Raw genomic sequence first — 21,028 nt, 5'->3', positions numbered from 1 at the left:
ATGTGATTCACATTTTGATTCAGTGCATTGATTACAAAACAGAAATGTGGAAATCAATCAAAGACCTAAGAATGATTAGATTAACTAATAAGCAAGTATATAACTACGTATATAAGCTCTCCCTAACTCAAATATTTTAGGTGATTAAACATTGAAATTCAGAGAGACGATCAAATAAATAAAGAGAATCCATCTCGATTAAGCTTAAAATTTGGAACTTTACCTATAATTCCAAATTAATCAACTAAAACACTCATTTCCCCCCCTCAAAAAACGAAAATTGAAAAAAAGATAAAGAAAAACGGAAAATCGGGGGAATTTGTACCTTTGAGTATGATAATAGATGGAGCTTGTGAAACGAGTGGTCTCTGTGTCTGAATTTGAAGTGTTAAAGAAGAAGAAGAGGAAGAAGAAGAAGAAGAAAGAGGAGTGACAGATGAACATGAAAATGGGAACAATTGGATCCAATTTATTTGCCGCTTTTTCTCTCTGCATTTGGGTCCAATTTTTTTTTATTTTTTTATTTTTCCTTTTTCAGAAATATCTAAAATTTGAATATAATATAATATATCTTACTAAATTGACAATCTTTGCTAATTATTGAATTATGTGATCATTGATAAATAACATTTCAAAGTTTACAATGAAGTATAAAAATTATTTTTTGCAAAACAAATGATTTTTTTTGTTAGAAACAATTCTATTTAAATATTTGAAAATACTAATATTAGTAAATATCATTTTACTGATTGATAAAGAATGCTTATTTCATATGCAAGTATTTCATAAAATAAAAAATACAAAACAAAAATATAAAAGTGCTTTTTTTAAGGAAAAAAAATAGTAAAAACAAAAAAAAGTCCATATTTTCTGATTTTATTTTATATGTTTACTTTTGTTTTTACAAAATTTTAAAAAGTCACAAAAATAAAAATATAAAACAAAACAAACCAAACTCAGCCTAATTATTTGATATGCAAAATTTGATGTCTATTTTGTTGTATTTAATGATTTAGTGATTTTGTATTACTTGGACATAAAGAAAGTGATAGCAGCTTATTCTATATAAAGAGATCTGAAGATAAAAGCATCTCACTCACACATGAGGTAGGCACAAAGATAATGAAATGAAGGGTCATGGTTCCACATGCATTCCCATTTGCCAAACACATTGGATTGGGTAATAGCATCTCAAACACACAAACACAAACCAACCAAAAAGCATAAATAATTCAAAGTAAGTTTAAGAAAATAGTATAGACAGCATATTCTTCAGGAATATTATAACATGTTAGCAATCAATTAATCAATTTCCTTTTGTGATTTTCTATATAAGGGAGCCAAAAAATGTGAATCTAAACCTGAAATTAAAGCTTGGCTTATGCACTATGGATGAGTTAATAATTAGAAAACAGTACTAATTACTTGTTTCATCCTATGTGTCTCACAAATAATAACCAAAACTCACTACAGGTGTTAGAGTTGGATTATAATATTCCACAGTTGAAGTGTGTAATAAGTGTGTTACAGAATGCATGAACAAAGCATGCTTTTCATCAAAGTAATGCAACTCAATAAGCTTACCAGAGATTCAACTATTAAAGTGTTTACTTTGTTGCTGATGAGGATACTGATGCAGCTTATGTAGCTGTCATAATTAAATGTAATGTCAATTCATGAGATAAAATAAGTACAAATAATCTGTCTCATTATATGGTATAGTATAGAGATTTGAAGAGTATAATTTCTAATCTTATAAGTTGGTCAAACTTTTTGAAAATTAGCTAGCACTGTTTGAAAACCAGTTTTTTAGAATTACAATTGCAACCACACAAATTATTCTGATAATATTTGAAGTCACAAATTACAATATTAGCTGCATGTTGTTGCACAAATAGCAATAATCAAAGTTAGTTTTAGAAGTTTCAATTCACATTTTCGGAAACTAATTAAACTTATTCTTTTAAATTCTGAAAATTAATCTAGAGTTTATTAAATTATTAAACTTCTAAGGAAATCGCTATTTGAACATGGCACATGGTGCCCATTATCCACCTTATAAAAATGACAAAATAAGCAATCTACTTTGTTTTTCTTATTTTATCCCTATCATATTATATCATTCAAGCAATGTTTTATGGATGTTATCAATGGATTTACAACATTTTTGTCTTTGTTCCCACAAGGAATCAGTTTCATCAGTTAGTGGAATCCACACTATTCGGCTCACCAGCAAAACTTGCCATTAATTTGCCCTTATCACTCACCGATCATACCCACTAGTACATATGTCATATGATATATGAATATATATGTACACAGCACACTACTCTAACACACTTTCCATTTCCCATCTTCCACTACTGAACCATGCTCAATTTTCCTTTCCTTTCAGCTCCCCAAAAACATGTCTTTTCCAGCTACATCTCTCATCATACACCTTTGCGCCCCACCGTTCAAAATCCAAACTTTCATCCAAAGTTTGAATCTTTAGCTTCTGGGGTTTGCAAAGCAAGTGAATTTCCATCTGGGTATGGCGGTTTGAGAGCAAAAGCTCCAAGAGGGAAAAGGGTGTTGGCTGTGGTGTCATCAGAACCAGTGGTGGAAAGCGAGGGAAGTGGGAGGAGAAGAGAGGAAAGTGGTGAAAGGTTTGATGCAATTGTTATAGGGTCTGGGATTGGAGGGTTAGTTGCAGGGACTCAGCTAGCAGTAAAAGGTGCAAGAGTTTTGGTTTTGGAGAAGTATGTGATTCCTGGTGGAAGCTCTGGTTTTTATCAGAGAGATGGGTATACTTTTGATGTTGGTTCATCTGTCATGTTTGGTTTTAGTGATAAGGTCAGTTTTTTATTTATCTGTTCATCTGTTTATGTGTGTAGTGAATGTTTTATTGTTATATTGTGATTGATATTGTATATAACGAAATTTGAAAAATGTTTAACAACTATTAAATTAAAACATGAGAATGGTAGTAAAAAAATTAGGCTTCATGTTAACCCTGGGTTCTGATCAATTAGGCTTAGAATGTTGCTTAGCTAATTTAATGAATGAAATGATACCTTAGCTTAATGGCTTAATGCCTGAACTGTAAAGTATTGTTTATGTTGAATGGTGCAATTTCAAGTATCATGAACACTGAACTTAAACTTGTGTAGGGTAATCTCAATTTGATTACACAAGCATTGGAAGCAGTTGGTTGCAAGATGCAGGTGATACCTGATCCGACAATGGTCCATTTTCATCTGCCAAATAATCTTTCTGTTCGCGTGCACAAAGAATATGAAAAGTTCATTCAAGAATTGACGAGTTACTTTCCCCACGAAAAGGAGGGTATCCTCAAATTCTTTGGTGAATGCTGGAAGGTTTGTCTTAATTGAGGTGACTGCAGCACCCCCTAAGGCATTTTTGCCTACACTTGTAATTCATCCTTTAAGAGCTTATATCGTATTGTGTTTGCTAGATTTTCAATGCGCTGAATTCGTTAGAGTTGAAGTCGCTGGAGGAGCCACTCTATCTTTTTGGACAGTTTTTTCAGAAACCAGTTGAATGCTTGACCCTAGGTACTTTTCATTTTCTTTATTTATTCCAACATGAGAGGCTACAAACTCTAAAATATACAACATCAGTTCCAAAGATAATTTAACATATGATTCGTTTTTTACATTTTCCCTTAGTTAATTATGATAGAGATTTGATATTGAAGATTTCACCCAATTTGAGAATTATGTCTTGAACAAAGCAAAGGGTGTTATTGTGGAGATTATGTTTGGTGTATTTTTTGTGTTTGTGCTGGTAGACTATATATTTTAAATAGTGAGTGTGTCATGCTAGATATTATTGTACTACTTCTGATAAAAGTTTTCATTAATCATCTGCACCTTTTGAGCTCCCTCCAAATTTTGAGCATTCCGTTAATATTTTGGTACGGTCTAGTGTCGACTTCTCTGATGTATTATAATATGGCAGCTTATTATTTGCCTCAGAATGCCGGGGACATAGCTAGGAAGTACATTAAAGATCCACAGTTGTTGTCTTACATAGATGTTGAGGTAGATGAAACAACTTACTTAATCTGAAGTTTAATCACTGCATTATTTTTCAACTCTGTTGGCCGTGATCAGTAATTTTACTTCATAAAAACTCTGTCATTGCAGTGTTTTTTAGTGAGCACAGTCAATGCTTTGCAGACCCCAATGATCAATGCAAGCATGGTAAATCTGTTGACCTATCTTGCTGCCTACTTGCAGTTTAAGCAATGTTCTTATCATAATTTCCAAAGTGTATTTCAAAGAAAGTTGTGGACAAAACAAAAAATTTAAATACAAAATTGACACTCTGCTATCTGCTATCAAGTATAGTGGCTGACTGCATGTTTTCATTTCTTGCTTTGGTGTTTGAATTTTTTTTGGCCTTCAGGTTCTATGCGATAGGCACTTTGAGGGGATTAACTACCCCATTGGTGGTGTTGGTGGCATTGCAAAGTCCCTGGCGAAAGGTCTAGTCGATAAGGGCAGTGAGATACTATACAAGGCAAATGTCACTAATATCATACTTGATGAGAATGGCAAAGCTGTAAGACATTGGCATAATGAAAATGATGACAAAGGTTAACAATATGTATTTTGTTTAACAAGAATTATACTCCTTTATTTGCAGGTAGGAGTGAGGCTTTCAGATGGAAGAGAATTCTTTGCCAAAACCATAATATCCAATGCTACGAGATGGGACACATTTGGTTGGTCTCAGAATTATCTTAATAAGATAATTTTCATTAAATTTTGAATGATTTTGTATTCTCTCTTGCTCCCCTTTCATTAATGCTTACCCTTACATGCATAATGTTACACACTGTAGGAAAGTTATTAAAGGGAGAAGTGATTCCGAAAGAGGAAGAGAACTTCCAGAATGTTTATGTTAAAGCTCCTTCTTTTCTGTCAATTCACATGGGAGTTAAAGCCGAGGTTTTACCACCTGATACAGATTGCCACCATTTTGTGCTTGAGGTGATTAGAAGTTTCCTCAACTTGATATTTTCTTGGAACCTTTGAATGAATTATCAACTTTGTGTTTCATTAATGTTTCTGCCACTTCTCTAGGACGACTGGACCAAATTGGAGACGTCTTATGGAAGTTTGTTTTTAAGTATACCAACTGTTCTCGATTCATCACTGGCTCCAGAAGGTCGTCACATCCTTCATATATTCACAGTTTCTTCGATGGAGGACTGGGAGGTATGCAATAGTGGTTAGAGTACCACTTATAGACAAAGCTGAAAACCTTTTCTTATGTGCTTCTTATAATTTGGAAACATCCTAATTGTCTTTTATGCCCCCATTTTATTCTCTTGCTAATTAGTGCATCCTCAAAATCTCAAAACACATACTATATCAGTGTTATTTTGTATTTAGGAAATTGGAAGAGAAGAATATGAGGCAAAGAAGCAGTTTGTAGCAGATGAAATCATATGCAGATTAGAGAAGAAATTGTTTCCAGGTCTTAAATCATCCATTGATTTTATGGAGGTATGAGTTGATATATTTGACCTTTGAATTGCATAATAGTTGTGCTGCAACTTCATACATTGTAAGTAAACAATAAAAAACAAGAAAGCATTATCTCAATAGCCTTATTTCTATGCATGTGAGGGTAACAACACTATCATTAAGGGAGTGAAAAGTTTTGGAAACTGAAGCTAGTTGCAAACATAAGCAGGGGTGCTATTATGTATAAATGTTTGAATTATCTGTTTATATGGAGAAAACACTCTCTTAACAATGCATATAACATTTCTTTTTTAGTATTTGATTCTGAGTTATGTAATATTATTATGTGTATGTTCTTTTTGAGATTGTAAGGCCCCATTGTAGGTAGGGACACCAAAGACACACCGGCGGTACCTAGCTCGTGTTGATGGAACTTACGGACCAATGCCTCGCAAAACTCCAAAGGGATTACTGGGAATGCCATTCAATACCACGGTAAGTTTTTACTTCCGAAAGTTAGTAATAGGTTCGATTCTAGAACAATCCATTATACTCGTAGAACTGAGTGATTAAAGTAAGTGATATGTTAATTAAACCTTCAGGGCGTAAATGGTCTTTACTGTGTGGGTGATAGCTGCTTCCCTGGACAAGGTGTTATTGCAGTTGCTTTCTCTGGAGTCATGTGTGCTCATCGAGTTGCTGCAGATATTGGTAAGCTAGAACTTCCCTTTGAAATTGAATATACAATGACTCAATGAGTTTCACATTTTCTATTATGCTTTTCTAATTACTACCAATAACATTTATAGTTGCATCTTTGCTCATGTTAATTTTAGACTTTTAGTACACATAGTGAGAAAGAGATAACAGAATCAGGATATAATTTACTGATTTCGATATTATGTGTTTTTTGGTGTGAAAGAAGAAAAATTAGGGAACAAAGGCAAACAGTAATATGCAGTCTACTTTTACATTGAAGTTAAACTCTTGAAATGTAAGAAAATGTGAAGATAAGATACTGTCTTTGTTATATATATAAAAAAAAGGGATAATATGAAACATTTTCATATATTCTAAACAGTTTTCTTTTTTAAATTTCCTTTTTTTTTTCTATTTGTTTTCCCATGAAATTTTAGAAAAGCATAAAACACTAGAAGTAAAAATAGAAAATGGAAATAGACCATTGAAATGTGGCTTTTCTTTTGCTTGGACTTTCATACCTTCATCTTGAATCTGTTTTTCAAGCAGGGTTGGAGAAGAAGTCACCAGTTATGGATACCATGCTGCTTAGGTTGCTTGGTTGGTTAAGAACACTTGCATGAGGCATAATATAGTTAACATCTTAGATTCTCATAACTTCTGCATCAGCTCAATTTTCATTATAGGATTGCTTCACTGAAGAACAAGACAATAAAAAAGTGTATATTTGTTGTTGTATTATATTGGGGATGGAGGGATTTGCTGTGAAGTGTAAAATGTAAATGATCAATGTATGATTGATAAAGTCTTCTTCATAAAGGTTATATGAAGTGCTTTGTCAAGGTAGTTCAATTCTAAGAAGAAAAAGGAAAACCTAATGTTGGAAGAGCTTGCCTCTATAGTGGATTAACCCAACTTAACTAAGATCAATCAGATTTCAGTGTAATAATCAAATTTATGCGGATAATATTATTGAAATAACACAAGTTGAAAGAAAGAGACCACCTGATGAGACAATATGATTAACCTTTTAATGCATTAATAGGATCAAATAACATCAATTTCGACGAACAATTTAACTGTCTCAACTTAGTTTAGTATAAAGTATAAACTTCAAGCAATCAAAGTTGAATTGCACTATTTATTTATTTTTTAAGTTTGAGATGAATAAATGGCCACAATTATTGGAGGGTGAAGTTGTTAAAAAATTCCATTACTTGTTTTGAAAATTCTTGGACAGAGTGAATGAGACATATAATATGTAGTCCAATTGCAGTCACATACATAACACAACATTGATATATATGATCATGAATGTTTTTGAAATAATATCAAATGTGTTTTAGGATCATATATATATTTTTCCTTTTATTTAAGGTAATGCAGGTCAATTATTGAGATACAAAATCAATAATGGAAAAGGAAAATATTCGTTTTCTTTCTTGTTCATGGATTACCAAAGGAAAAATGAAAGTGAAAAGATCATGTGCCGCTGTAAAGTAAATTAGACAAAGGAAGAGATAAAGATCAGTAGATCACAATGGAAAGGAAATTTAGTCCATTAATCATTTAATTGTTGCGCTAAACATGCTCTTATAAGCTAAGGTGTAATTGAATTACAAAAGTGTCCAACTGCCAAAAGGGACATGCAACTCCCTCCAATGACTAGAGTCTTTTCTGATGGCTGATGAATTGCAATTTATTTTTTTGTCTTTTTTTTTATAACAATCAAATAAATAAAATTCGTGGAAAGAAATAATATGTCGAAATAAGATTAGTGAGAATAAATAATTGTCCTCTGAAATCAGTAAATTATTGAAAAGGAAACATCATTTAGTACCTACCCCATGTGATTTTGTCCGAAGACCATAAACCTCATCAAGTCAATTTCACTCTCCACACAAACCAAACGCTTCTGCTTGAGAAAACCCAGAGACTACATTGCAAATTGCGAACCCTTTCCTCACCCATCACCTTTCTTTCTTTGTTCTGACTTCTGATCCCATCTGATCTGCTTCACTTGAGATTTAACCATGGCTGAAAAACTTTATGGTGGACCTTACCTCTCTCCCTTGGTTAATACTGTTTTGGACAACATGTCTTCAATACTTGAAGATGACTCTGTCCTCTATGGAAACGACTCTTCCCTGGAGTTGCTTGGAAGGTTGCAGAATTGTCTGTATGATGTTGGACCTGTTCTTGATGATGCTGAGCTGAAGCAGTTCACTGACAAGAGAGTCAAGAAGTGGCTTCTTGATCTCCAAGATGCTCTCTATTTCGCTGATGACTTGCTCGACGAACTCTCAACTAAAGCCGCCATTGATGCCACTCAAAGGGAACCAGGTAACTCTTCCTCCTGGTCTCGTCTGGTTGATTCATATATTGAAGATAGTGGTGACTTGGAAAAAATAGTTCGAAGACTAGAGTCTGTTGTAGCAGGCAAAAATTATCTTCGTCTGAAGGAGAGTGCCAAAGTGGACATGTCATGGAGAATTCCATCCACATGTCTTGTTGAACCATCGGAGATATGTGGCAGGAAAGAAGACAAGGAGGCCATACTGAAACTGTTGTTGGATGATGATGATGCTGCTGATGGTGATTTATCTGTCATTCCCATTGTGGGCATGGGCGGAATAGGAAAGACTACTTTGGCCCAATTGCTTTACAATGACGATAAAATGAAAGGGAATTTTGATTTTCGAGGTTGGGTTTGTGTGTCCGAAGAGTTTGATGTCACTAAGGTCACCAAGACTATAATTGAGGCAATAACAAAGAGTCCTTGTAACTTGAATGATTTGAATTTACTTCAACAGGAATTAAAAGAAAAATTGTCAACGCGGAAATTCTTTGTTGTCTTGGATGACGCATGGAATGAGGATTATGAAGATTGGAATAGGCTTCTAAAACCTTTTCAGAATGGGGTTAAGGGGAGTAAAATTCTCATAACCACTAGAAGTAAAAATGTGGCTTCTGTGGTGCAAACTGTTTCACCTCATGAACTAAGTTTATTGTCTGAAGAAGATTGTTGGTCAGTGTTTTCAAAACATGCACGCCTTTCCACTGACTCCATAGAAAATCCAACTCTGAAAAAAGTTGGTAAAGATATTGTAAAGAAGTGTGATGGATTGCCCTTGGCAGCTCAAGCCCTCGGAGGCCTATTGCGTGGAAATTCTGATGTCGAGTATTGGAATCATATATTGAAGAGTGAGGTATGGAAATTCTCCAATGACAAGATAAAAGTTGTTCCGGCTTTAAGAATCAGTTATTACTATCTTCCTTCATGTCTGAAAGAGTGCTTTGTTTATTGCTCGTTGTATCCGAAGGATTATGAATTTGATAAAGATAAGCTCATGTTGTTGTGGATGGCTCAGAATTTTTTACAACCAACTGGGAGAAACACTTTAGAAGAAGTTGGTGATGAATATTTCGATGAATTAGTTGCGCGATCGTTTTTGCAACCTCATAGTATTGAGAAAAATAAATTTGTGATGCATGATCTCGTACATGATTTGGCAATGATGTTTGCGGGAGAATTCTATTTTAGAGCGGAAGAGCTTCAGAATGCAAGTGAGGTTGGTATTAAAACTCGTCATTTATCCCATAATGCTAAAGGCAATTATCCAATCTCAAAACTTTTGGGAGTTTGTGACAGAATAAAACATACAAGGACATTTCTTGAAATCAACTTGAACGAGTGGATTGCATTCAACATGGAAAACGCACCTTGCATCTTGTTGTCACATTTGAAGTACCTGAGAGCCTTGTCGTTCAAAGGCTTTCCTCTTGAGTCAGTACCTGATTCAATAGGCGAGTTGATTCATTTGCGTTACTTGGATCTGTCCGAGACCTACATTGTTACATTGCCAGAGTCATTGGGTAACCTGTATAACTTGCAGACCTTGAAGTTGTGTTGGTGTAGAAATCTGAAAATGCTACCTGTTTGCATGAAAGACCTTGTCAATTTGCGCCATCTTGATATTAGAGAAACTCGTGTGCACGTGATGCCGAAAGGCATGAGCCAGTTGAAAAATTTGCAGTTTTTAAGCAATTATGTTGTTGGGAAGCGTGAAGAGAACAAGATGACAGAATTGGGAGCACTTGCAGATCTACAGCAATCTATTTCCATTGCCGGTTTGGAGAATGTGGTGAACAGCAGTGAAGCTTGGATGGCAAGAATGTTTGATAAGGATGGCATTTGTTCTCTGAAGTTGAGTTGGTTGCCAGATGAAGATGAGAATATAGTTGATTCCCAAACAGAAAGAGATATACTCGACAAGTTACAACCTCACACTAATTTGAAAGAACTAGAAATCCGGGGTTACAGGGGTACAACATTTTCAGATTGGTTGGGAAGTTCTTCCTACCGCAACATCACATATGTATGGCTGGATGGTTGCAGGAATTGTTGTATGCTTCCTTCACTTGGACAATTGCCCTCTTTGAAGCACCTTACAATTTTAAATTTTGAAAGTGTGGAAATTGTGGGTGCTGAGTTTTACTTTTACCAGAACGATGAATCTTGTTTGGAGACTCCATTTTCAAAGCTTGAAAGTCTTTCGTTTTCATCAATGCCTTGCTGGAAGGAGTGGCGTTCAATGGAGTTCAATGCATTTCCTCGACTTAGGGAGCTTTACATAAGGAAGTGTCCCGTGTTGAGAGGAGATTTGCCAAATAACCTTCCATCTCTGCAATCACTTAAGATTGAGGAGTGCGATGAGCTGAGTTGTTGTGTTCCAAGGGCACCTGCGATTACCAGTCTTTCAATTTCAGGAAAGCATCAGGTGGGGTCCGTGGTGGAGGCCATTACCAACACGCAACTGACTTGCCTCACTTCTTTATCCATCTCAGGTTGTTCCTCCCACATATGGTTTCCTGTGAGTGCTATTCCCCCATCACTACAAGACTTGACGATATTCGATTGCAGAAAATTAGAATTCGAAATGGATGGCCAACACCACTCACTTCAGGAACTATACATACGTAGCAGCTGTGATTCACTTGCGTCCTTCTCCTTGTTGGATTCCTTTCCGAATCTCGTGCGTGTTGACATCAAGTACTGTGGAAACATGGAGTCTATTGTGGTGTCACGCTCTCTTTCAGGTCTCCGTTATTTATGGATCAAGCATTGTGGGAGTTTGAAATCCGTGTCGACGATATGGATGGCAGCACCTCAGCTAGAGCGTCTCTCATTAGTGGGTTGCCCAGAGATCGATTTGTGTGCTCCAGGGGTTCCACACCGTAGCCTCAGATATCTTTTCATCAGCTACTGCGAGAAACTAGTGAGCACTGCAGTATTCATGAATTCACAATTTCAAGGGCTTATTGATCTTTGGATTGAAGGTGAATGTGAGAGTGTGAAGTGTCTCCCAAAGGAAGGTTGGTTGCCTGCCTCCCTTCAGTCTCTCACACTGGAAGGCATTAAAAGTGTGGAGACGTTGGAATGCAACGGACTTGCCCACCTCACCTCCCTCCATGAATTATCTATTTATGGTTGTCCCAAGTTGGAGAATATGGAGGGTGAAAAGCTGCCTGCCTCTTTAAAACAACTCCGCATCAGTCATACCCCTTTGCTGGGTAAACGGTGCGAGATGAAGGACCCACAGCTTTGGCCCAAAATCTCCCACATCCCCGCCATTCAAGTTGATAACACATGGATTTGGTAAACCAACTTCAACAGGTAACTGTTTCTCTCTCTCACAACGTTATTCTGTATTTCCCCAAATACATTTGTTTTCTGCACTAACATTTATACTCTGCATATAAAGTGACTCACTAGCTTTTCATTCTTCATCTGCTTTACAACGTTCTTACTCCACATTGTTCATCAAGAGTATTCATTCATTGCAGTACTCTTACATGCTTTGATACTTGCTTCAGACCCTTTGGCATGGGAGTTGGGACATGTTGAAATTAGGTTCTTCTTCCAACCTTGATTTAATATTCCTTTTGAATACTCAGAAAGAATGCTGTATCTTACAGTGCTTCATATGTTGCATACCATCAACTATGCAGCAAAGTATCGTATATTATTTTGATTTAATATTTGTTCTCTTTTCTTTCGTTTTATTGTTGGTGGATTCCTCAATAAGAGAATGACGTTAGTGGTAATTGAAAAAACTTAGAATCTTATATGATTGGCTCTAAATTCTTTTATATTTCGTTGAAGTGTGCTATTTCTTTGAGCCTTTTTTACCAAAAGAAAGTTCATGCAAGATAGTTGATTTATCTAAACAAAATTTACCATAGTTTATGGTTGAAAAATGAATTGTGCTTTTGTTTCTCTGATATGTAGATAAAGTGCAGATATAATCTAACTCCTCATTGCTGTTAGTGCTGTTAATTCATTGCACCATTCCTTACATGCACGGTTTCTATTCTCATGTAGTTTTTGTTTGGAGCTAGAGAGTACTTCTTGTGTGCCAGATGTAAGGGTGGTATTTTCAGTGGTGTTATGAACTATTAAACACCTGAATTGCATTACTTCTTTCATGTATTTCTTTTTTTTTCCCCAACTTTTGCTGCTGACAACTTATACATTGAAGTTTATTATAACATTGACTGCTTTTTCTTTTGTTCTGTTGATAAGATGATGAAATCTACCGTGGGGGAAGTGTACAGTATACCCTTGAAGGACACAGCTCATATGGGAAACAGTTCAATATTCACTTATCCAAAGGCAGAACTGAGATTGAGGCTGCTGATAGCCAAAGAAGGGAGTGCTCTGATATAGGCATCGCAATTGGTGCAACAATTTGAAGTTCTTTATGAGGTTCAAGATCCTTGAGAATGCCAAACGGACACGACACTCTCAAGGAGAATAGAAGTCGCGCTGCTACTCCTTCTAAAGAAGTGGCTAGGAATCAGTAAAGAAACTTAGATCTCCATTTGATCTGAGTTTGAATTACAAACATTGTTCACTCACTGTTTGTGGTGTATGCTTTCCTTTCCTTTAAGTACTTCATAGTTCTTATGTTAGTAAGTAATGCGTGATTAGTTGTAACATGGAAAGGGATAACTTAGTTGTAATTGAAGAAGAGAGTATTCAATAAATAGTAGATATTTTTGGCCCCAGTCCTATTCCCTGATGGCAATGCCGAAGGGGGATAGAGGCTGGTCCCTAACCAGGCACTTGATGGCTATGCCGGAGAGTCCTTGGTTGGGGGGTTATTTTTAAAAAAAAGAATAAAAGGTGTAAGATGGAAAGATGTTTATGGTTAACAAGAAGTCAAGAATGAAGAATTACTTCTTCCAGTGGCTTAATTGTGGTTTATTTGGCCATGTTCTTTGTTTTCTTTTATGCACTGGAAATAAGTAAGATTGCCTACTTTTCCTTAAAATTATTATACTTGATCAACTGAATGTGTGGTGAGACACCAAAAAGAGAAAAAAAACCGAATGTGTGGCGAAAACCTGCAAATCTTTTTTGGGTTATGATTATAATAAATTCTCTTATTCTAACATAAAAAAACCATTTAGTTTCTAAATTTAAAAAGAATGGTTAGAAAAGATCTTATTTACATGATGAAGTTACGGGTGCTGAAAACTACGACATAAAAACAAAAGGAAGAGTTAAGAGAATGAAGTGGGAAAATCTTATTGAAGATAAAATATTAAGGGTATCATGTCAATGGTTTTATACATTTAGATATAAGAGATTTTGTAAGTGCTCTACAAGTATTTGAATATGTCAAAAAGGTATATCATTTTTCTTTTATAGGAAATATTTAGTAAATGATACTTTGTGCTAATTTTGACCTGATATTTTTCCCATTCACATAACTATTCTGAAGTTATGGAAGGATGATTCAGATTAACTGAGGCACCTTTGGAAATTTTATGGATACAGTTAATACATACTGTTTCAAAGAAAATTGTGATCAAAATGTAAAAAATTAAGACACTACTATGTGCTATCAAGTATAGTGACTGATTGCATGTTTTAAACTCGGACTCTATTGGTCTTCATTTCTTGCTTTGATATTTGATTTTGTATTCTCTCTTGCTTAAATGCATAATGTTTATGTTAAAGCTCCTTCTTTTCTGCCAATTCGCATGGAAGGTATGGAAAAGTGGGTTAGTGAGTACCACTAATAACACAGTTGAAAACTTTTTCTCATGTGCTTCTATAATTTGTAAACCACCTAATCTTCTTTAATGGCCTCATTTTATTCTTTTGCAAATTAGGATCCTTAAAATCTCACAATATGTACTATACAAGTGTTTCTTTTTTTATTCATGGAATTGGAAGAGAAGAATGAGGCAAAGAAGCAGTTTGTAACAGATCAAATCATATGCAGATTAGAGAAGAAATTATACTGTTTCCAGGTCTTAGATCATCCATTGATTTTATGGAGGTATGAGCTATGTCATTTTCCCTCATATTGCAAAACACTTATACTGTAACTTGTTCAATCACCGTAAGAAAACAACAACAACAAAATCTTCGCCAACTAGCCTTATTTCTATTGTGCTTTTCTAATTACCTCCAATCAAATTTATAGTTGCATCTTTGCTCGTGTTAATTTTAGACTTTTAGTACACAACATGAGAAAGAGATAACAGAATCAGGAATAATTATGCATTTTTTTTGGCAAGAAAGAAGAAAAAGGAGAAAACAAAGGCTAACAGTAATATGCACTTGTGTGAATTGATATGAAATGTGTAATATAAGGATATAAAACCAGAACAATCTCCTTTTACAATGAAGTTTCTCATGAAATGTAAGAAAATGTAGATAAAATATTGTCTCTCTTATAAAAAAAAGAGTAAAAGCTATTGTGCCTTATTTTTATATATGATTAGGATAATCTGAAACTTTTTCACATATTCTAAAGAATTTTTTTTTTCTATTGTTTTCCCATGAAATTTAAAAAAAACAAAAAACAGTGGAAATAAAAGTAGAAATTGGAAATACACGATTGAAATTTGGCTTTTCATTTGATTGGATTTTCCTGCATCTTGAATGTGTTTCTCAAGCAGGGTTCGAGAAGAAGTCACCAGTTATAGATACCATGCTGCTTAGGTTGCTTGGTTGGTATAGAACACTTGCACGAGGCATAATACAGTTAACTAAGATTAAGTTGGTCATAATTATTGGTGGGTGAAGTTGTTAAAAACTTTTGTTACTTGTTTTGGAAATGCTTGGACATAGTGCTGAAAAATATGGGAAAAATTCTAGTAAACAGCCTCTTAAAGTCTTAATAAACTTTTACAGTGATTCAATATGTGCAGTTAGTCGGCTACAGTGAAATAAAACCATAACAGAACAAAGAAAGCCACAAGCGAAAATATCTACTTAAAAATTGAAGGAAATATCACTCTATTGGCTATTGTATATAGTGGACCATGCACTTTATGAAAGCACTCAAACATGTCACTGGTTTTGAGGAAGAAAGCAAGAAGCATTATGTGAATATGTCTAGAAGACCGATAACCTTTTCAAGTCAATTTACTTTTGCTACAAAAAATATTATCAGTGGACAATATACTTCACTTGCTGCATCTATTTCCTTACTCTTTTTGAGATTAACCGAGTTTACTGCAAACTACATCCATTTCCTTTTACCTTTCTCATTTTCCTCTGATCTTATCACTTGATCTTGAGAAACATGGCTGCAGCACTTGTGGGTGGAGCTGTTCTGTCTTCCATCTTTAATGTTGTTTTTGACAGGATGTCCTCACCTGAAGTTGCAACTGGATCAAAGGGAAGAAGCTTACCCAGAAGCTGCTTGAGAGGTTGAAGACTACTCTTTATGCTGTTCAAGCCTTTCTCATCGATGCTGAGCAGAAGCAGATCAAGGAGAGAGCTGTCAAGGACTGGCTCGATAGTCTCAAAGATGCTATGTATGTCGCCGATGACTTGCTGGATGAAGTCTTCACCAGAGCTGCCACTCAGAAGGATCCAGGTACCTTCTTCTCTCGTTTTCTCAATTTGCAAGATAGGGAGATAGCAAACAGGAGAGGATAGAGTCCATTGTGAAGCAAAAAGAGACTCTTGGTCTTAGAGAGATTCCTAAGGAGAACATGTCATGGAGGATCACAACATCTCTCGTTGATGGGCTTCATCCAACTATCATTACATTCATCTATAGTAACTTGAATTTTGTAAAGATGAATCTACAGCAAAACTCATCCAGTCTCCACCAAGGGAACTTTCTTAAAGGATCAAAGTAAAGGTATATTCTAACTCATCACTGCTGTTATTGCTCTTAATGTGTCATATCATTCCTTACATGCGTGGTTTGCATTCTCATATAGTTTTCCTGTGGAGCCAAAGAGATAACTTCAGTGGTCATTGAAATATGCAAGGGTGGCATTTTCGGTGGTGTCATGAACATGTAAGCACCCGCATTGCCTCACTTCTTTCTTGTATATTTGTTCAATTTTTGCCGCTGAATTCTGATATTACAATATGGACGGCTTTTTCTCTTGTTCTGTTGATAAGATGATGAAATCTACCATGGGGTAATTATACGGCATCCCTTGAAGGACGCAGCTCATATGGGGAACTCAATTCAACATTGCTCATCCGAAGGCAGAACTGATAGATGGAGGCTGCTGATGAGCAATGGCAGGCGTGATCAGATATAATGGGAAGTTCTTCATGAAGTTCAAGGTCATTGCGACTGCCATTAAGAAACCTGATATCATGGTCACTGAGATCCCCATTTGATCTGAGTTTGAATTATGAATGTTTCTTCACTTTCTGATTGTGGTGTATAATTTGTGGTCTATCCTTTCGTTTGAGTACTTCATATGTCAGTAAGTAATGTGTGATTAAGTGTAAGATGGAAAGGGCTACCTTAGTTGCACTTGATGAACAGAATATTCAATCATAGATGTTTTTGTCCCCAGTCCTATTCCTTGATGGCAATGCCAAGGGGGATAGCGGCTAGTCCGTGACCAAGGCCTTGATGGCTATGCCGGAGAGTCCTTGGTTGAGGGGTTACTTAGTAAACCTTCCAAGTTAAATTGTAGAAAAATAATTCATTTTTATCCGAATTTATTGTGGAAGGACCTAAACTTCTTCCCAAACTATTCTTATAATTTCGGTTTGAAACTTTGACTAATTCCTCTAGATTAGTCACAACTTTCAGTCACAAATAAACATTTTCAAAGACATTGATGTGCCTATGATAAAATCTAGCATGCATTTTGGTGTTGTGAACATGCTAAATCAGAATCAATATATACAAGTTTGGACAGTAACATATCAATGTAGTCCTCTTTATAATTTGAGCATTCATCCAATATCACCCTTCATGCAAAATCTAAGCGCTTTCTTCCAATCCAGCGCTTGTTTTGCTTGGATCAATGATCTCATGCTCTGGATTGAAGCTTCATGAACCACAACGAAAGATACACCAAGAAACGGTAGCCGAAAACATGGCTATGAAAGCAGCTACCTCTGTCATACCACTGTCAATTTCGATCCCATTTACAACTGGAGTTAGGTGTTCATAATGCACCTTTAGTGACGAAGTTAACAGAATGGTGTAACGTCCTGATTTTTTTTAAAACATTTTACATTTTATTTCTTTTATTTCTATCCAACCCTCCAATTTTATCAAAATTTCTACACTACCCATATTTCTTTTACCAAACCCTAACCTTAATTCCCAAATTAAACCCCCTAACATAGGGGTGAGCACGAGTAGCGGGTACCCGATTACCCGTCCGAACCCGAATCGAACTAATTAAATTGGTTCTGAAACCAACGAGTAATTGGGTCCAATCCAAACCAAACCGATGACTTTTGTTAGTGATTGGTTCGGGTATCGGTTTTATGGGTGCAGAACCCGAACCAACCCACGAACCCGATCATATATTAATTAAATAAAAAAATAAAAAATATATATAGCTTTTCTATTAGACAATAATTATTCATTATTAATATGTTTGGATTTTAATGAGTTTAGTTTTTAATGTATTTAGTATTTAACATGTTTGGATTATTTCTATTGATGTTATATGTTTATTGTACTTGTTTAATTTTAAGATAAAAATTTGATTTTTTTTATGAATTTCAAAGTCACCGGGTACCCAATTACCAAAACCGAACTAATCCATTCTTAATCGGTTTGGTTTGGTTCGGGTACATATAAAAAAAATACAAATCCAAATCAAACCGAACCAATTATATTTTGATCGATTCGGTTCTAATTTTACCATAAAACCAAACCGACCCGTGCTCACCCCTAAACTAACACTCATTCTATCCCATACACCCCAAGGCCCCAACCCCACGGACAGAAGACAAAACAAAAAGAGAGGAAGAGGAAGGAGAGGGGGAGTGATGGAGAAAGGAAGAAGAGAAGAGGGGAAGAGAGAGGACGTGATGGCCAGAGAGAGAGAGAGTAGTGCAGCTGCCGTCACTGTTGGGGATGTCGCGGTGGTTGCTGTCGTCACTGAAGGAGCTCGTCGCTGAGCTGCTGTGTCGCCGCCGGAAGAAAGCTCGTCCATGCTCTATCCTCCATTCTTCCTCCACTGGAGCCTTCCGCCACTACCCTTGCCCTTTGAAAATGTCGGTAGGAAGCGTTTCGCACCTCTTTCAGTTCTGTTTTACCACCATTCTAGCCTGGTTAATGGTTGCTTGTTCTGTTTTGTCTTTGCTACTGTTTTACCACAGTTGTTGATGTTGTTGTCGTTGCTCTGCCTTTAGCTGTTGTCGCTTCTGTTCTGTTGTGCTCCTGTTCAGTGTTTTGCTTGCCTATCAGAGCTGCCGCTGCCCAGTCCAAAATTTGCGCACTTTCGTACCCTTTAGTTTGGTGCTCTGAGTTTCGTCTCTCCGTTTGTGAGTAGACTTTACATTTATAATTATAATTGTTTGGTTTTACATCCATAATTATTTTGATATATGGTGCGTTGAATTTAGTTATACTTACAAAGATTACTATCAAAGGATTTTAAATTAGTTTTAATAATCGATTTATTAGAACTAAATATTTATCATTGTTAAGCTCATTTTAATATGCACATGAGACTATATGTTTTTATGAGATTATATGTACGCTTGAAGAAGTTTTATATTACTTTAAGACATTTGATTTTACTCGAATATGTATTTTTGAAACATTGAAGTATTTGTTGGTACTCGCTTATTTTGAAATTGTGAAATATATTTAAAATCCGTTAAGATAGAGAAAATATGATTGACTATGATTTGGATGAGAAAGTATTATTTTATTTATTTTATTTTATTTGATACCTCATGTTTGAAAGACCGAAGAATTTGTTATATTCGAAATTATATGTTTTGAATTGGTTTGGGAGGTTTGTATTAGAAAACCGTAGTTAATGGCAGTTATGACGTTAACCTAGATGCATACCTCAGGGCCGTTGCTAGCCTAACGTGTAGGCCACATGTTGGATCTATTATTCCGTACGAACACACGAGAGGAAAAGGCTACCCTTAGAGGTGGAGCCGCCCAAGTGTAGACTATTTGATTTGATTTCTGTATGAGAACTCCCTTATCGATTCACTTATTTATATAAATTATTATTTTCTAAATAAAATTATTTTTATGATAATGTTTATATGTTCTCATGTCGATTTTAAATGTATTGTCTAGTCACTGAGTTGCAAAACTCATCCTGTATTTTTAAAAATATTTTTCAGGAATAAATATTTGATTATGTGAGCCTTTCTATTCAAGAGTAATGATCTGCAATGGGTATCTATTCTTTGTTGAGTTATTACTTATTAGACGTCATCTGCTCCATATGTCACAGGCAGGATCCATCCATATTTACTTATTTTATTTTTTATTAAAAATATGTAATTATTCATTCTAGAAAGTGTAAATTTATCAAAAAAATATTTGTAGCCTTATTTATCTTATATTCGAATCTGTTAGGCTTGTTAGGGGACTATTTTCTTCAGCGCCAGTCATGGTTCATTTTGGACCGTGACAAATGGTGTGAGTAAATATCTTATTTTCTTGATGAAGATTAAGGTGTTGGAAACTAAAGAAGAGTTAACAGAATGGAGTGTAAATTTCATTGTATGATTTAAAATCAAAATCAAGTTTATCATGACAAGTTTTAAAAATACTAAAAAACATCTAAGTTTCAGTTTTAACTCTTTAATTTTGCAACATCAGTATGCAACATGCAAGATAGAAGAGTAACTAACAAGCAGAGATATCTCTAAGATCAAGTTTAGTGCACAGATGAATAAAATGGGAACAACTATTGGTGGTTAACATTGATGGAAGTTTCCAACACTTATTTTCGAAATCTTTAAACTGAGCATAAAAAAAACCGAAGGAAATGTGAAGAAAAACTTCCTGCAGAAGCATCCTATTGGATATGGACCATTTTTTATGGGAGTAGGTGAAGTCAAGTTTTTATGTTTAATAAGATATCAGCCTACCTCATATATTCTTCTTTCCAATAATAAAAATTCGTTGAATTGTTTTATTTTATCGAAAACAGACAAAGAATCATTAAGAAAATAAGTAGCTCTGAAAAATGCATCATACCCTAGATTTCATCCTCTATTTCATATTATAGTTTGCCAGTTCACCAAGGCACTTGTACATTTTCCTCTTCCAAGTCACTTTATTATTTATACTTTATAGTCATTCCTTTTTATTTTGTTAGGCATGAATGTCAACATTTTTTGTTCATGAGACACAACATGAGTAAGCACTATATTTGAATACTCTTTTTTACTTTGTCTGACATACTTAACAGTACTTGCATTGTTTCATATCTTTTGTCCTAGCTTGACCTTCATGTCATTGGTGTTTTTTCTCTACTATTAAAAAAAGGGTTAAATTTAATAATAAGAGGCAATTTTGAGATAAATTAGCAAGAAGTAGAACTAAAGAATTATGAGAAACTAA

General features: G+C 35.1%; 4 protein-coding genes and 2 long non-coding RNA genes across 18 annotated transcripts in view; 4 read left to right on the top strand and 2 right to left on the bottom strand.

The window, feature by feature from the left end:
* Nucleotides 1–460, bottom strand: part of LOC107626301 (sucrose-phosphatase 1) — a gene marked incomplete in the record, with an annotated part of 3,976 nt that extends 3,516 nt beyond the window's left edge. Inside the window, 1 exon segment of the mRNA XM_016329153.2 lies at nucleotides 329–460.
* Nucleotides 2,111–7,067, top strand: LOC107626297 (prolycopene isomerase, chloroplastic). 4 transcript variants are annotated; one of them, XM_016329151.2, is made up of 13 exons: nucleotides 2,116–2,835; nucleotides 3,153–3,359; nucleotides 3,458–3,557; nucleotides 3,964–4,046; nucleotides 4,152–4,208; nucleotides 4,414–4,569; nucleotides 4,654–4,732; nucleotides 4,852–5,000; nucleotides 5,094–5,228; nucleotides 5,406–5,519; nucleotides 5,865–5,975; nucleotides 6,083–6,191; nucleotides 6,729–7,067. In XM_016329151.2, exons 1-13 carry the CDS (start codon nucleotides 2,371–2,373, stop codon nucleotides 6,800–6,802), a joined length of 1,839 nt encoding a protein of 612 aa, XP_016184637.1. In that variant the 5' UTR covers nucleotides 2,116–2,370; the 3' UTR covers nucleotides 6,803–7,067. The 4 variants fall into 4 exon arrangements, with proteins under 4 accessions (XP_020972277.1, XP_020972279.1, XP_016184637.1 ...); XM_021116621.1 differs by having other exon boundaries at nucleotides 2,783–2,839; XM_021116618.1 differs by lacking the exons at nucleotides 6,083–6,191; nucleotides 6,729–7,067 and having other exon boundaries at nucleotides 2,111–2,835; nucleotides 5,845–5,974.
* LOC107626294 (putative disease resistance RPP13-like protein 1) lies at nucleotides 7,822–13,449 on the top strand. 7 transcript variants are annotated; one of them, XR_002358186.1, is made up of 4 exons: nucleotides 7,822–11,856; nucleotides 12,027–12,093; nucleotides 12,565–12,604; nucleotides 12,766–13,449. XR_002358186.1 is itself a non-coding variant. In XM_016329148.2 (2 exons), exon 1 carries the CDS (start codon nucleotides 8,213–8,215, stop codon nucleotides 11,840–11,842), a length of 3,630 nt encoding a protein of 1,209 aa, XP_016184634.1. In that variant the 5' UTR covers nucleotides 7,822–8,212; the 3' UTR covers nucleotides 11,843–11,856; nucleotides 12,766–13,449. The 7 variants fall into 7 exon arrangements, 2 of the variants coding, with proteins under 2 accessions (XP_016184634.1, XP_020972265.1); XR_001617513.2 differs by lacking the exon at nucleotides 12,565–12,604; XR_002358184.1 differs by having other exon boundaries at nucleotides 12,565–13,449.
* The window catches only part of LOC107626300, a 13,655-nt gene continuing 4,475 nt past the window's right edge, over nucleotides 11,849–21,028 (bottom strand). Inside the window, exons 2-3 of the long non-coding RNA XR_001617520.2 lie at nucleotides 17,680–17,682; nucleotides 11,849–11,872 (exon numbers count right to left, since the gene is read on the bottom strand). This is a non-coding gene — a long non-coding RNA (uncharacterized LOC107626300). The remainder of the gene's footprint in view (nucleotides 11,873–17,679; nucleotides 17,683–21,028) is intronic.
* LOC107626299 lies at nucleotides 16,219–17,466 on the top strand. Its single transcript, XR_001617519.2, has 3 exons — nucleotides 16,219–16,354; nucleotides 16,437–16,516; nucleotides 16,624–17,466. It is a non-coding gene; the product is annotated as an uncharacterized LOC107626299 (long non-coding RNA).
* The window catches only part of LOC110262381 (putative disease resistance RPP13-like protein 1), a 25,683-nt gene continuing 23,034 nt past the window's right edge, over nucleotides 18,380–21,028 (top strand). For 2 of the 4 annotated variants that reach the window (XM_021116601.1, XM_021116602.1), the window contains exon 1: nucleotides 18,380–18,702. In XM_021116601.1, the coding sequence (XP_020972260.1) occupies nucleotides 18,563–18,702 (140 nt within the window). In that variant the 5' untranslated portion in view covers nucleotides 18,380–18,562. Of the gene's footprint in view, nucleotides 18,703–18,807; nucleotides 18,974–21,028 lie in introns of those variants that run through there. The other 2 variants (XR_002358182.1, XM_016329147.2) reach the window with 2 other exon arrangements.

This window comes from Arachis ipaensis, chromosome B02 (assembly GCF_000816755.2).
Source record: "Arachis ipaensis cultivar K30076 chromosome B02, Araip1.1, whole genome shotgun sequence".
Classification (NCBI taxonomy): domain Eukaryota; kingdom Viridiplantae; phylum Streptophyta; class Magnoliopsida; order Fabales; family Fabaceae; genus Arachis; species Arachis ipaensis.
Note: the sequence above shows the minus strand (reverse complement) of the source record. Positions and strands in the feature narration are given on the sequence as shown.

Coding starts and splice junctions, on each gene's coding strand:
- LOC107626297 (XM_016329151.2), top strand. CDS start 2,371: ATGCTCAATTTTCCTTTCCTTTCAGCTCCCCAAAAACATGTCTTTTCC. Junction 5,001..5,093: donor GCCACCATTTTGTGCTTGAG/GTGATTAGAAGT, acceptor CCACTTCTCTAG/GACGACTGGACCAAATTGGA. Junction 5,520..5,864: donor CATCCATTGATTTTATGGAG/GTATGAGTTGAT, acceptor GCCCCATTGTAG/GTAGGGACACCAAAGACACA.
- LOC107626294 (XM_016329148.2), top strand. CDS start 8,213: ATGGCTGAAAAACTTTATGGTGGACCTTACCTCTCTCCCTTGGTTAAT.